The 15,757-nt window shown below is 46.0% G+C and overlaps 2 protein-coding genes across 4 annotated transcripts in view; one reads left to right on the top strand and one right to left on the bottom strand.

The window, feature by feature from the left end:
• The window catches only part of FBLN5 (fibulin 5), a 79,071-nt gene extending 71,395 nt beyond the window's left edge, over nt 1-7,676 (bottom strand). For 2 of the 3 annotated variants that reach the window (XM_050799112.1, XM_050799113.1), the window contains exons 1-3: nt 7,074-7,676; nt 2,794-2,848; nt 437-488 (exon numbers count right to left, since the gene is read on the bottom strand). In XM_050799112.1, coding sequence (XP_050655069.1) covers nt 437-488; nt 2,794-2,848; nt 7,074-7,090 — 124 coding nt within the window. In that variant the 5' untranslated portion in view covers nt 7,091-7,676. Of the gene's footprint in view, nt 1-436; nt 489-2,793; nt 2,849-6,570; nt 6,931-7,073 lie in introns of those variants that run through there. The other variant, XM_050799111.1, reaches the window with a different exon arrangement.
• The window catches only part of RIN3 (Ras and Rab interactor 3), a 768,425-nt gene continuing 755,629 nt past the window's right edge, over nt 2,962-15,757 (top strand). Inside the window, exon 1 of the mRNA XM_050799033.1 lies at nt 2,962-2,965. The gene's annotated coding sequence lies outside the window, so the exon portion shown is untranslated. The remainder of the gene's footprint in view (nt 2,966-15,757) is intronic.

Here is a 15,757-nt window from a genome sequence, read left to right as displayed (position 1 = left end):
ACTCAATTCTGCCAACAACCAGAAGGGAACAAAAGTCTCACTTAGAGCCTCCAGAAAAGCACACAGCCCTGCTGACACCTTAATTCTATTCTGTTGGAGACTCAATTCAAACTTCTGACCTACTGAACTGTAAAATCATACACTGGTGTTGTTTAAGCCCCTAAGTTGGTGGTAATTTGTTGCGGCAGCCCTAGGAAACACCAATCCAATAGAAACCTTCAAGAGAACAGAGATCAATTCTTCCACCCCTCTCAGTGCTTAGCTCAAGGCCAGGCACAAAGAAGGTGATCAATAAAAGGGCACCATTGACTTCAGTCATTCCATGTCACTGTGTTCTTCCATGGGCATGGCTAATCACTGAACAACAGAGAAAGAAACAGCCCTGCAACTGGGCGGAATGCCTCCACCCCAATGAAGGATCCGCAGTGGCTCATACCTAAACACTGTCCTGACTGGCGATCCAGGTCAAAGCCATTCGTGCACTGTGCCTGCAGGGAAGGAGAGAGGAGAAACAGGCTAAGTCATTTCACACCATAGAAGTCTTATTGCTGCAACACAGAAAGTTGGGGAAATGGAGCAAAAAAGAAAGGCCTGCAAAATACCAATACCTGTATTATAACCCCTATTTGTTCTTCTAAAATTTTTCCTTACAATTATTTTACACTTAGAACTACTTTCTAAACTCCCCACACCAGGCCAGGCGCAGTGGTTCATGCATGTAATCCCAGCACTCTGGGAGGCTGAAGAGGGAGGATTTCTTGAGCCCAGGAGTCTTGAGACCAGCCTCAATACCCCATCTCTATGTTTTTAGAAAAACTTTATTAAAAAAAAAACTCCCTGCACCATTGCTTCATAGCTCCCATTTTTAGCAGACAGTTTTCAGGTTTTTTAATGCTCTAGTTATGAAGAGCAAGAGGAATCACATCTGCTGAGACTAATGTGGCATGCTCCCTGTTCATCCCCTTTCTGGGAATGAATGAGACTGCTTTTAAGGGCAATGACTCTTTCTTTAGGTGCGACCTCACCTTCAAAGCGCCGAATATGAGTTATTTGCCCCCATGAAACCCTCTACCTGATTTTGATGTCTGTACATAAATAAAAGCTACACAGAGATGCAGTCGGTTTTCTAAGAAAAGTTGAATTGAGTAAATTTCTCCATTTCAGTCTCAGCAAATCAATGACACAAAGATGCTTCCAGAAAGAGATAGACCTCAACAATCCCAGAGGGTTGTAGCTTTTACATACAACTTGAGCTACAAGTTTATGTACTTTAAAAAAAAAAAAAAAAAGTGTTGGGTGGGCTGTTTGGGAAGATCCCGGGGCCTGACATTTTCCAGGAACTCCCATCCCTGGCCTTTTCTACAGCTTCGGAGGTTGGGCTTCCCTGAGCTATTGGCTGATTTGCGGAGACGATGGATTTGGCCTGCACTCCCAGGAGAGGGTTCAGGGGTCCCAGGGAGTTGGGGCAAAGGAAGTGGAGCAGACGAGCCAGGAAGCTATGCCGGGAAGCTGGGAGGCCAGGAGGCCCAGGTTCCAGTCCTGGCTGTCAAGGACTGGCATAGGTTCAAGTCTGCTGGACCAGGGCACAGCTTCAAATTCTCACTCTAGCCCCTACTCTCTGCGTAACTGTTCTATGCCTCAGTTTCCCCATCTGTAAAATGGGGGTATGTACATAGTTCAAAATGGTGGTAAGGACGATGTATGTTAATCTATTATATAAAGTGCCTAAAGTGCAGTAAACACAACCCTGAATCGCTGCCCTCAGGGCCTACCTGTCTTCATGTGTATGCCATGAGGCTGCCTTAGAAAACCCCAAGGTCTAAAATTCTTTGTTACTCTTCCCAAGATCCTTCCCATTGCCAGTGGCCTGAATATGCTTCAAAATTCTTAACATGAAGAGAGAAAATGCTCCCCTACCTGCCTGCAGCCCTCAGCCTGCTCAGAGATAGGGCTTCTCTCATTTCTTTCCCGAGCCAGAGCCACAGAGAGGCCACTCGGAGTTTTCAGGAGGGATCTGCCCACATTTCAGGGCTGACACACAGGGGTCCATCTCTCCGGTTGCTTAAAATAAAGCCCAGGATGCTGCAAGCTTCTTCCAGAACCCCTAAGGCCCTGAGCCTGGCCTTGCCCACCCGCTTCTTACTCCTCTGAGGGGTTTCGGCCCAGCGATGGGCCCTCCTAGGTTTGGAGCCGAATTATGCAACACTGCATGCTGGGATGTTTGGGTAACCCCCACTTCCTCTCCCACCTCCTCCAAGAGGGGTGTGTCTGTGGCAGCACATGCAGACCCGTGGGGGTCCTCGGGTGCCACTGCCCAGAAACATTAGAGCATATTGTACTTTTCAACATTGAAGGTAGGTTGAGGCCTGCTGTGAGCGGCACAAATGAGGCCATGCAATCTGATTAAAAATGTATGCTGGGCTTAACACCTAGGTGATGAGTAGATGGGGGCAGCAAACCACCATGGCCCACGTTTACTTATGTAACAAACCTGCACATCCTGCACATGTACCCCAGAACTTATCATAAAATAAAATAGAAAAGAGTCTTGGACTGGGAGTCAGGAAACTGAGCACCAGCCCCAGCCTTGTCACTTACAAGTCATGCCACCTGGGCCGAGTCTCACTTTCTCTGAGCTTCCACTGTTAACTTCTGAGAATGAAGAGCTCAGATGAGGTCAACTGTAAAGCTGCTCCCACCTCCAGAACCCTAGGGTTCCATAACACAAGGCTGGACTCCCTCACCCTGGTTTTTAATACGCTTGTAGATATTTTTTCAAAATAAAAATCTTACCTGTGCATTCCCAGGGCTTGGAAGACAGAGAGCCAGAATGGTAACAGTGAGTATCCTGTGGAGGTGAAAAGTCAAATATAAATGCCCAAGGCAGATTCAGGTCTAGGGGAGTGTGGGTTGCATGCGGCCCGTGACGTGTAACGGAGATATCACCTTGGGCTTGTATGGGGGGGTGTGCTCCAGGGAGGTCATGGTGATTCCAGACACCCCAACTACCCAAGCAGAACCACACCTCTTCCACTTGTCTCCTACATTGGGATAATGTGTTAGATCACACTTTTTAATAAAAGGTTTGGCTGCTTCAAAAAAAAAAAAAAAGGCTAAGGTCAGGTGCAGTGGCTTACACTTGTAATCCAGGCAGGAGGATTGCTTGAACCCGGGAGTTTGAGACAAGCCTGGGCAACATGGTGAAACCCCATTTCTACAAAATTAAAAAAAAAATTAACTGGGCATGATGGCATGCACCTAAAGTCCCATCTACTCGGGAGGCTGAGGTGGGGAGGATCACCTGAGCCCAGGGGGTTTGAGGCTGCAGTGAGCTGAGATTATACCACTATGCTCCAGCCTGGGTGACAGAGCGAAACCTTGTCCTCCCCCCACCACAAGAAAAGCTAAAACCTCCCACTATGGTATTAACCAATTCCTTGGTCTTTATTCTTTATGCGAGATGTGCTTGACTTTTGAACATCTTTATGCTGAAATGATTACAGAGTGAATAAACCATCATCGTGCCCCCAAACAATGAAAGGAAAAGAAAGTGAGAACATGAGGCACTTTGAGTGGCACCAAAGAAAGGTGTCATAGGAAGTCACTTAACCAGAGCATTGAGTCCACATGCGTGAAAATCCCCCATCAGTGGACGGGTTGGGGTGGCCCAGTCCCCTGAAGAGTGTGGCCTGCGGGAACCGCTGCCAGCAAGTCCTGATGGAGGAAAGGACTCAGGGAACCTGCGCAGCCTGGGGAAAATGAAACCCACGGAAAAATAGGAGGAGGAGTTACAAACCCAGGGCTCAGCTCTGCCATGCACAAGCCAGTGATGCTCTGGGAGCCTGCAACTCTGCCCTTCGCCACGCACAGGCTTTAATCCAGTAAGATTGTGGCCAGCAAGATTGCTTTAAAAATATAAAATCTGGCCAGGCACGGTGGCTCTCGCCTGTAATCCCAGCACTTTGGGAGGCTGAGGCAGGAAGATCACCTGAGGTCAGGAGTTCGAGACCAGCCTGGCCAACATGGTGAAACCTTGTCTCTCTACTAAAAATACAAAAATTTGCCAGGCATGGTGGCACATGCTCTGAGACAGAGTGAGACTCTGCTTAAAAAATAAAAATAAAATAAAAATACAAAATCTCTACTACTACACACTGATGAGGCTATTAAAAAATGGAAAAGAGCAAGCGTTAGGAAGGATATGGAGAAAGTGAAACCCCTGTGCACTGTTGGTGTAAATATGGTACAGTCTCTATGGAAAATAGTAGGATGACTCCCAAAACACTAAACATAGAATTTCCATGTGATCCAGCCATTCTACTTCTAGGTATATACCCTCAAAAATTAAAAGCAGGGACTTGAACAGGTATTTGTAAACCTGTGTCCATAGCAGCATTATTCACAATAGCCTAAAGGTGGACACGGTCCTTTGATGGATATGTGAATAAACAAAATGTAGTCTGTACATACAAGGGAATATTATTCAGTCTTAAAAAGGAAGGAAATTCTGACATATGCTACAATATGAATGAACCCTGAGGGCATTATGTTAAGTGAAAAAAGCCACTCATAAAAAAGACAAAGGCTGCTTGGGTCCACTTATACGAGGCACCTAGTGTAGTCAAAATTACAGAGACAAAAAGTGGAATGGTGGTAACCAGGGGCTAGTGGGAGGGGAAGATGGGGAATTGTTGCTTAATAGGTACGGAGATTCAGTCGTGCAAGGTGAAGAGTTCTGGAGATTGCACAGCAACGTGAATGCATTTAACACTACTGAACTAGACTTTTCAAAATGGTTATGGTAGAAAAAAGTACAAAATCAGGCCGGGCACAGTGGCTCATACCTCTAATGCCAGCACTTTGGGAGACCGAGGTGGGTGGATCACCTGAGGTCAGGAGTTTGAGACCAGCCTGGGCAACATGGTGAAACCCCGTCTCTACTAAAAATACAAAAATTAGCCAACCGTGGTGGCGCACGCCTGTAATCCCAGCTACTCAGGAGGCCAAGAAGAAGAATCACTTGAACCCAGGAGGCAGAGGTTGCAATGAGCCGAGATTTCACCACTGCACTTCAGCCTGGGAGACAGCGAGACTCCATCTCAAAAATAAAAATAAAAAAATAAAATCTATGCAAAAACAGAGCTTTATGTAGTACTATTATTCAGTTCAACAGCGGTTTATCCAAGCAACTACTGCTTGTGGGTGTGGATGCTAGACAGAGGAGCTACAGAAACAACCAGTATCCTTGAGAACCAGTTGGAGAGCCACGACAATGTCTATACACCTTGGCAAGGGCATGGAAAGAAATACCTATTGGGTGCCATGACAACCAGGCTGTGGGTAGCGATGACTTCCTGGAGAAGGTGATCTTGAAGGCTTCTTCAATAGAGCAGTGAACCTGGGGACATGGCTGAATTCTGTGGCCCGTTACTACAAACGTGCACTGCAACAACATAATCCCTCCCTTTCAGGACACATGGCTTATCTGAATTAGCAACCCTGGGTATTAGAGGACCTGGAATTAAGGTTACATCCAGAGGGAATAGGGCCCTGATGTGATCTTAGGAGATGCAAGGCCATTTCCTTTATCTAGTCCCCAATCCAAAAAATAAGGACGCTGAGAGTCCACAAGTTTTCATCTAAGTGCCTGGGTGAGCCAGATTCTAGAACACTGGAGACAGCTCTGACCTTATAAAGTGAAGAGCCAAATCCCAGGGCTTTTTGATATTTGCCATGGCCAGATTTATATCTGGAAGGAATGAAAGAACAATAACAAATTTATTTTCCAGTCTGTATATTATGAATTTCAATGTTTTCCTGTTTCTTCACATGAAGTTTCCTTTCAGTTGGTTATAAAACCCTGTCTCGTTTATGTTGGAGACAGAACAGGCTGACTGCAACACAGTGGACTTCAAGAGCTAGTGGCTAAGGCATGCTAACCCCATTTTCCCCTCACTCCCCACAGCCCCATTCCCTTTGGCTAGAGGCAGCCCCGGGACAGGTCTTGCCTCAAGCCCAGCCTCCTGGAAGAGCCACAGCTGAGTCCTGGAGGCCAAACAGGTTCCAGGCTAATAGGATTTTCCTAAAATGAAAGAATACCCAAGCACTTACTGCCTCACAGCATCATGAACAGCTGCACCTTGTGATTAAAAAAAAAAAAAGACCTAGAAACTCCAAAAACGAACTAACTATAAGAACAGCTGGGGGGAGGCAGGTTGGTGCTCATAACTGGTCCTGGGAACTTTCTAAAGCAGGTGAGTTCACTCGTTTTGTGCCTCAGCCTAAAACACAAGGAAAGCCGGAGAGACCAACCAAATACCAGGACTGCCTGTCACAGAAGTGCTGGTCCCCAATCCAGGATGACATTGTTACAGGTTAGTTTTCAGCACACACACACACCCCCCACAGACACGTACATGCACACACAAGGTTAATTTGTTCAAAGCAGTATGTTTTCAAGAACTCGCTGAATAAAGACTGTGGGTGTCATCTAGGTAAAGTTCTCCAAGACTTAAGGATTACTTAGCTGGAATTGCAATTTCCTTAAAGAATAGCAAAACATTTGCTTACATGTATCTCTGTCTGAAGTTCCCACTTCTCATTGGCTTGAAACTTCTGTGAGAATCCCACACAGACATAGAGCAAATCCAGCCCCGCGATGTTTAGCTGGCCCGTCTGCTTGTCTATCAGCCGATGCGGCACAGTACTTGCTAGTGAACTAGTAATTGGCCTCCCAAAATTTAAAAAAATATATACACGAATCCCTTAAAACGACAAAGTTGCTGCCCTTTCCAAAAAAGAAAGAGGAATGAAGCGCTGAGAATTTCGCAGCCCTCTCTGATGCTGACTTTTGAAACTGTATTAGAAAATACCCACTCCCAAAAGAACCCTTCAAGATGGAAATTACAGAGGCGCAGCTTTTTATAATTAACAATATCATTGCATCACTAGCTCATGCCTTTTCCAATATCCTGACACCGCCTGAATCACAGCCATAACCAGTTTCCACCCATCGGATTTTTAGCAAGGCTTCCAGACCCTGGAGAAAGAAAAGTCCAGCGCCGAGGACCCACCTTTTTATTCCTGGCATGTCCAAGATGCGCGAGGAGGAGATGCGAAGGCGAGAAGAAAGCTCGCGGGCGGGACCCCGGGAGGAGCTCGGGCACGTCGGCCTCCTCTGGGCCCTCGGGGCTCGCGGGCGTTTTATTCCAGAGGGGCCGAGCGAGTCGTGGAGAGGACACGGGGAGAGCGCCAGGGTCCTCCGAGCCACTGCAGAGCCCGCAGCGCAAGCACCTGGTTTTGCTTAGCCCTCTTCAGTAATTCAGCATTAAACCAATTGGAGGAGGAATGTTAAAAATGAACACTTCATTTTCTAAGTATGTTAAACAATGCAAATGGGGCCTCCGTCTGGACACAGCTGGTTCAGATTACAGCGCTCACCAACTGGCTAGACTCCTCACAACAATCTTGGGGCGTCTGCCAGGGCCCAGTGCTCGGCGCTGGGAGGAGAGCCCTTCCCCGGCCGGGCTCGGCTGCGAGCGCCCGGGCAGGAGGCGAGGGGCGGGCGCGCGCAGGGGTGCGGGGGGCTGGGAGGGCCCGGGCCCCTTGACCTTCCCACCCAGGGGCGGGGCGGGTCTGGCAGCGCGGCCCGGCGGGGAGGGGCGTGCACGCCCGCGCTGCGTGGCACGGGGACCCGCGGGAACGTTGTCGCCTCCGGAAGGAAAGGGACTTGAACTCACGACCCACGCAGCTCCAGGGACTAGAAACTCATGATCGATTGGGAAACCAGAACCTGCGAAGCAGAGGCTTGGGGCGAGTCACGGGAGAGTCGCGATCTTCCCGAAGAAGGGGTGGGGAGCAGCGGGGTAGGGAGGAGGAGGAGGATGGAATCCCGCTGGTGCGAATTCCAGACTTCAGCTTGTGCAATGCAAGTCTTAGTTAGGACGCTTTTCTCTCCCTGCCCTCATCTCCCGATTCTCCCTGGCATTTTCTCGCTTTCTGCCCTGGCTCGAAAGTGATTTTAACAAGTTAAACGGTGATTTGAAGAAGGGACAGTCTGGAAAAGCAGAATGGTGGAAACAGCACATAAGACATGTTAAGTCCTTTGCGTTCATTCTAGTGGAGGCTTCAACTGATTTCTTTTTCCTGTTTTGTTTTTTGTTTTTTCTTTCAAGCCATTGGAGAACTTTGGTCAATGAAATCTTACAGAAGGCAGTCACTCTATAAAACGCCAGTGGATTGACTGTGGCCTATCCCATCTGCTTCCACCTGCATCTTCTACCTGCAGCCGAAAAGCCCTGATCCAGGTCCCCTGTCCTCACCACCACTCTAAGCAGTAGGAATAATAATCTCCATGTTATTGGAGGTGAAGATAAGAGAGGTTAGGTAACTTCCCCATAGTCACACAGCTATTCATTGGTACAGCTGAGCCTCTGAAGTCTACATATTCAGCCTTCCCTAAGGCATTTTTGGGGGTAAGTAAATGGAATTCTACTCAAAGGAGAATAACAGAATGTGGATAGTTGTTGAAGCTGTGTCCATTATACTAGTCTAGTCTATTTTCTGTGTATGTGTTTGAAATTTCCTATAAAACACTTTTTAAAATACCTTATGTTTATATGGTTGTTCATCCCCCATTGTTTGTAAAAGCAAAAGATTATAAACACCTTTAAGGTTGATCAGCAAGGCACCAATAGGGTTAAATAAAGTAAGGGGCTTCCAAAGGGACTATTGTGCAACCAATTAAAACCTAGACACATAAGAGTCCACATTGGACGACTCCATTTATATAAAATTCAAAGTCAGATAGTGACTGGGAGGGGGCCTAGCCCCTTCTGGGTGCTGGTAATAATCTAATTATTGATCTGGATGCTGGTTATGTAGGGATGTGTACACTTAATATTTGTGAAGTCTTACGTATGTTATACTTATTTTGAAAGACTGAAACAGCTCCGTATGCACTGATATTGAAGGATTTCCAATATATTTTGTGGGTCAAAACAGTAGAATATTGGTAATTTCACATAGATTGATCTAATATAGTAATAAATGTAAAAAGTAAGCTGCAGAACTGTGTGTAAAGCATGCCATCATTTGTGGGGAAAAAAAATAAATACATAAGTTCTTGCTTGTACACGTACAGAAAAGATATCACCTGAAGGATGCATGAGAAACCATGAGTATTATTGGTCTTCACTCAGGCTGCCATAACAGAATACCATAGACTGGGTGGCTTATGCAATAACATTTATCTCTCCCAGTTCTGGAGGCTGGAAGTCTAAGATCAGGGTGTGGGCATGGCCAGGTTCCCATGAGGGTCCTCTCCTGGTTGCAGATGGCTGTCTTCTCGCTATGTCCTCACATGATGAAGAGAGGGAGACTGGTGTTCCTTTTTTGAGATGGAGTCTCCCTCTGTCACCCAGGCTGGAGTGTGGTGGCGTAATCTCGGTTCACTGCAACCTCTACCTCCTAAGTTCAAACGATTCTCCTGCTTCAGCTTCCCAAGTAGCTAGGATTATAGGCACGCACCACCATGCCTGGCTAATTTGTGTATTTTTAGTAGAGATGGGGTTTTGCCATGTTGGCCAGGCTGGTCTTGAACTCCTGGGCTCAGGCAATCCACGGGCCTTGGCCTCCCAAAATGCTGAGATTACAGGCATGAGCAACCACGCCTGGCCAGAAACTGGGGTTCCTTTTATAAGGGCACTGGTCTCATTCATGGGGGCTTCACCCTCATGATCTAATCACCTTCTGAAGGCCTCATCTCCTAGAGCCATCACCTTGGGGATTCAGATTTCAGCATATGAATCTGGGGGTTTAAATATGTGGTCTGTAACCGTCTCCTAGGAGGGAAACTGGGCAGACAATTGGAGAATAGATAGGAGAGGAAAATTAGCTCCTTATTGCTCACTTTTTGGTATAACTTGAATTTCGTGCCTTGTACCTGTATTATCTATTCAAAATATGAGTAATATTCAAAATAATAAAACAAAATATCTGATATAGAACTAGTTGTGGGGGTAGGGAGAGTTTTAAGGGACTCAGTCCATTCACCTCGCAGATACTGTCAACCTTCCTGAAGAACAGGGAAGCAGAGGAAATCAATATACCTGTTTCCTACATAGGTAAATTGAAACCGTTGGAAGCAAAACTGTCCCGGGACCCATCTTGGATGAGAGATTGTTTCCATCTTAAAACTGCAGGGTTGGAAAGGGGGAGAAAACGAAGACTGCCATAAAACACTTGGGTCTGAGTCTTGGTTTTGCCTCCTACCCTCTCGACATCTCAGTTTTCTCATCTGCAAGATGGCGATGATAACATCTCTCAGGGTTGTTGCAGGAATGAAATAAAAGTTATCCTTTTGATTTTCACTGTGTCCACATTCCCATTCCCTACACAATGCCCTCCAAAATATCCTTAATAAATAGTAAATTACACACTTCCGTGGACAAGGAAATCACAGCCTTACAAAAGAGCCCATCTCACTATTGAATAGCTCACATTGTTAGAAAATTCTCTCTTCAGTTGAACCCAAATCCACTTCCCTGTATGTAATTACCGTTCATGGAATCTAATTCTCCCTTCTAAAGCCAGGACCCCCTCCCTCACTTGGAAACAACGAGCATCCTATTACCCTTCCACTCATTGCCCGCGCTACTATTCATTCTTATCTACAGGCTGAACATCCCAGGGATTTTCAACTGGTCCTTATGTGCCCCAGGACCCGGAGGCAGCCTGTCTATCTCCTCTGGCAGTTTCCGCCTCCTGGTTCATACTGAATTTGCACCAACAAAAACAACTTGTAATGCACAGGGTACGTAAGAGCGTCTTCTCTGCCCTGTACTTGGACTGCAAATTCTTTTTAAGCAAGAACAAGGTTTTACATATGTCCTTATTACATTTTTATTCACTGTTTAAGATCTTTCTTTCGGCCAGGCGTGGTGGCTCACACCTGTAATCCCAGCACTCTGGGAGGCTGAGGTGGGCGGATCATGAAGTCAGGAGATGGAGACTATTCTGGTCAACATGGTAAAACCCCGTCTACTAAAACTACAAAAATTAGCTGGGTGTGGTGGCATGCACCTGTAATCCTAGCTACTCAGGAGGCTGAGGCAGGAGGATTGCTCGAACCCAGGAGGCAGAGGTTGCAGTGAGCTGAGATCTCGCCACTGCACTCTAGCCTGGCGACAGAGTGAGACTCTGTCAAAAAAAAAAAAAAGATATTTCTCTCAACATGAATTGTTGTCTAAAGTACTAAATGTCACTCTCAGCTTTGACAGCTACAGAGCTGCTGAATGTGACTTCTTTGACTTTATCACAGTTATCAATAAAAATGCTATCAGGAGGGCGGGTGCGGTGGCTCATGCCTATAATCCCAGCACCTTGGGAGGCCGAAGCAGGCGGATCACCTGAGGTCAGGAGTTTGAGACCTAATAATAATACAAAATAATACTAATACTACTAATAATACAAAAATTAGCCAGGCATGGTGGTGCATGCCTGTAATCCCAGCTACTAGGGAGGCTGAGGCAGGAGAATTGCTTCAACCTGGGAGGTGGAGGTTGCAGTGAGCCGAGATTGCGCCATTGCTCTCCAGCCTGGGCAACAAGAGCAAAACTCTGTCTGGAAATAAAACATAAATAAATGTTAGCGGGACAGTCAGAGTGAAGCAATCCACCCAGATTGGCACTAATCCCTTCTCTTTCTTCACTATTTTGGGGTCACTGCTCATCGTCTGACTCCAGGCGAGACCATCTTCTCTCACAAAAGAGCCAGTCTTACTATTGAACATCTCTAATTATTAGAAAGTTCTTTCTTGAGCTGAACCCAGATCTGCTTCCCTGTATGTAACTAACATCCATGGATTCTAATTCTCCCCTCTGCAGGGACAGGTTCCTCCCTCTTCTACATAACGAGCTGCCTATCCATTAAAACGGTTCCCCGTGTCCACAAAGACTTTGTGAGACACTTTGTCAAGCGATCTGCTAACATCAAAACACATGTTACCTATAGCATTTCCTGACCTAGCAAGTCTATTTTAAAAAGGAAAAAACTTCCTCTGGCATAAACTGCTAAATAACCCTTGCTGGCTTCCAGAGATCATCGCTTTCTTTTCAAATGTTTTTGCTGGGCCAGGCACAGTGGCTCCTGCCTGTAATCCCAGCCTTTGGGAGGCTGAGGCAGGCGGATCACCTGAGGTCAGGAGTTTGAGACCAGCCTGGCCAACATGGTGAAACCCTCCTGTCTCTACTGAAAATACAAAACTTAGCCGGGCATGGTGGCATGCAGCCTAGTCCCAGCTACTTGGGAGCCTGCGGCAGAAAAATCGTTTGAACCTGGGAGGCAGAAGTTGCAGTGAACCAAGATTGCACCACTGCACTCCAGCCTCGGCGACATTTGCAAAATGGGAATCCTATCATCTGCTCCACCTCCTATCATCAGAATCAAACACAACCAAAACTATAAAACAACTTTACAAAATGCAAATTGGAGTATCAATGTAAGAGGTTATCATCCGCTGAATGAGATCTTCCTGGTTCCAATGAAGCTCAATTTCTTCACTTTGTCACTGTGGGTTGAAAGACAAATAAGCAATTTTATTTTTTTGTAAAGCAATATGTCAAATTGGCGGAAAACTCACAAAATTATAGATTGAATGATATATGTTGACTATTAATATTAAATCAGAGCTGGGCAATGTGGCACATGCCTGTAATCCCAGCAACTCGGGAGGTTTAGGCAGGAGGATTGCTTGAGGCTAGGGGTTCGAGACCAGCCTGGGCAACACGATGAAACCCTTGTCTCTATAAAACATTTTAAAACTTAGCCAGGCATGGTAGTGTGTGCCTGTAGTCCCAGCTACTCACTAGGCTGAGGCAGGAAGATTGCTTGAGCCCAGGAGGCCAAGGCTGCAGTAAGTCATGGGTGTTCTACTGCACTCCAGCCTGGGCAACACAGCAAGACCCTATCTCAAAAATAAACAAAACTTTTATTTTTTTTACTGTCCAAAAATAATTATATTGTAATGCCTTTTTATGAGCAAATGCAAAATAGGGAGGGGGCATTATTGAATGTCTATGATTATGTTAGACGCTACAGCTCCTCTCCTTTGACCCCCACAATAACCCTGTGAAATAGGAAACCCTCCGTTTTGTGGATAAACAGGTGCAGGAACATTGGGGCCATGCAGATAATCAGGGGTCCAAACTCCAGCCCTCACCAGCCTGTTGGATTCTAGAGCCTTCCTTCCTTCCAGTTTACCAAGCCTGCTTTCTCTACTCACAGCTTCCCTGGCTACTTTCCTCCCTGTCTCAGCCCCACAGGAATATTCCAGAACTCCATGGGCCCTTCCATTATTGCTCTGTCTCACTCGCTCTCCTTTTTCTGAACACTAGTAAAGCCTTTGGTTTCATATATTATCCAAACTTGGCCCAAAACAGTCAGAAAACTAAAATGACAGCCAACACCTGAGTTCAGCATTGGGCAGAGGCTCCACCCCACTGTTCCGCCCGTCCTGCCGTTGGGGAGTGGGGGAATGTCTGTTGTTCCTGATGCCCCCAGAGGCTTCCTCTCTCCTCCTCCCTTGGTCAGACTTCTCACTGAGTACTTGTCTCAGCCTCCTCCTCACTACCTAGTCCCACCTTAACGCTCTAAAATCTGGCTAAGTTCTCACCATTCACCCACATAATGCTCCCTAAGTTGCCTAGTGATTCCTCCTGGCCAAACACAGTGCTCTTTTCTCCACCTCTAATTGTTCCTGTGTCTCTAATTGATGATGCATCTTCTCTCTTTCATCCATGGCTTTAAGTTTTCCTGAGTGTTTACCCCTACTTTTTTTTTTTTTTTTTAAGCGACAGGGTCTCACTCTGTCACCCAGGCTGAAGTGCAGTGAATTATCATAGTTCATTGTAACGTCAAACTCCTGGGTTCAAGGGATCCTCCTGCCTCAATCCCTGGAGTAGCTGGGACTACAGGTGTGCACCACTATGCCTGGTTAATTTTTAAATTATTTTTAGAGATAGGGTCTCGCTATGTTGCCCAGGCTGGTCTCAAACTTCTGACCTCAAGCAATCCTCCCACCTCAGTCTCCCCAAGTGCTGGGATTACAGGCATGAGCTGCTGAGCCTGGCCTTTCCCTCTATAATTCTGATCACATACTCTTTTTTTTTTTTTTTTTTTTTTTTTTGAGATGGAGTCTCCCTCTGTTGCCCAGGCTGGAGTGCAGTGGTGTAATCTCGACTCACTGCAACCTCCGCCTCCTGGGTTCAAGCAATTCTCCTGCCTCAGCCTCCTGAGTAGCTGGGATTACAGGCACCAAGCACCACGCCCAGCTAATTTTTGTATTTTTTTAGTAGAGACGAGGTTTCGCCATGTTACCCAAGCTGGTCTTGAACTCCTGACCTGAAGTGATCCACCTGCCTCGGCCTCCCAAAGTGCTGGGATTATAGGCGTGAGCCACAGTGCCCGGCCTGTACTTCAATGTAACCAACTGGTTTGAGAATGTCAGGATTTTCTAGACATACCTGGAATTTCCAGGAAATTCAGCAAATCATTAAAACACCTGGGCTTTTCTTATTGTTTTCGCTGACTGTGGTTTTGACATATAACCATGTGCAAAATGTGGGCTCTGTCCTAAAGACTTCAGGCAAGCAGACTCTGCCGGGGAGCCCCAGAGCTGCGCTCAGAAACTGGTAATGACCTTCTTTCATCTGCCGTCTCTGTTTTGTTCTTGTCAATTTGTTTTCTGACATTTAATATGGATTGAGATTTTGGGCAACCCTAACATATTTACTGTGACTGTAAAAGGGTATGATGGTCCATTTACCTCATTTCCTATTTACAGTCCACATTAGACTGTATTAGTGGCTCCCAGATTCTTGAACGTACCAGACTAGTAAAGTCAACCACCTTGAAATTGGAGAGAATAATATTAGGTGCCAATTTTTAATTTTGCCAGTAAAAACAAAAGAAAATACAACCATGATATATCACATCATCATATTTCATAAGAGAAAGAACTTTTAATACCACATGTAGGAGGGACAGGATCTCATAGCTTGAATGTTTGGTCTTGAAGACAGTTAAGACTGTCTTAAAACCGAGGTTTCAAATGACAGAGTGCAGCAGCGTCATCTGAGAGCTTGTTAAAATGAATAAACTAGGCCTTACATCCTGAGATTAAAGGGGTGGGGGGGGGAGGAATCTGCATTTTACAAACACCTCAGGTGATTCTGATGAGAAAATTGTTACTTTCTCAGCAGCTCTGAATGATTTTTAAGCAACAGGTTCTCCCAACACAAGCCTTCCCTGTAAGTATTCTTACCTAAAAGTATTGGACTTGAATTTAATCGAGCTTCTAGAATGGCAACATCAAGCTGAACTTTCTGCCATGCTGGAAATGTTCTGTGTCTGCCCTGTCCAATGTGGCAGTGACTAACCACGTGTGCCCACTGAGAACTTGAAATGCGGCCAGTGCAAATTTTTTGTTTCATTTAACTAATTTAAGTTTACTTTTTTTTTTTTTTTTTTGATATGGAGTTTCGCTCTCGTCATCCAGGCTAGAGTGCAATGGCAAAATCCCGGCTCACTGCAACCTTTGCCTCCCAGGTTCAAGTGATTCTCCTGCCTCAGCCTCTCGAGTAGCTGGCATTACAGGCGCCCGCCACCACGCCCAGCTAATTTCTGTATTTTTAGTAGAGACGGGGTTTCACTATGGTGGCTAGGCTGGTCTTGAACTCCTGACCTCAAGTGATCTGCC

Source organism: Macaca thibetana, chromosome 7 (genome assembly GCF_024542745.1).
Source record: "Macaca thibetana thibetana isolate TM-01 chromosome 7, ASM2454274v1, whole genome shotgun sequence".
In the NCBI taxonomy this organism is placed as follows: domain Eukaryota; kingdom Metazoa; phylum Chordata; class Mammalia; order Primates; family Cercopithecidae; genus Macaca; species Macaca thibetana.
The sequence above is the reverse complement of the archived record's forward strand: the minus strand, read 5'-3'. Positions and strand labels throughout refer to the sequence as shown.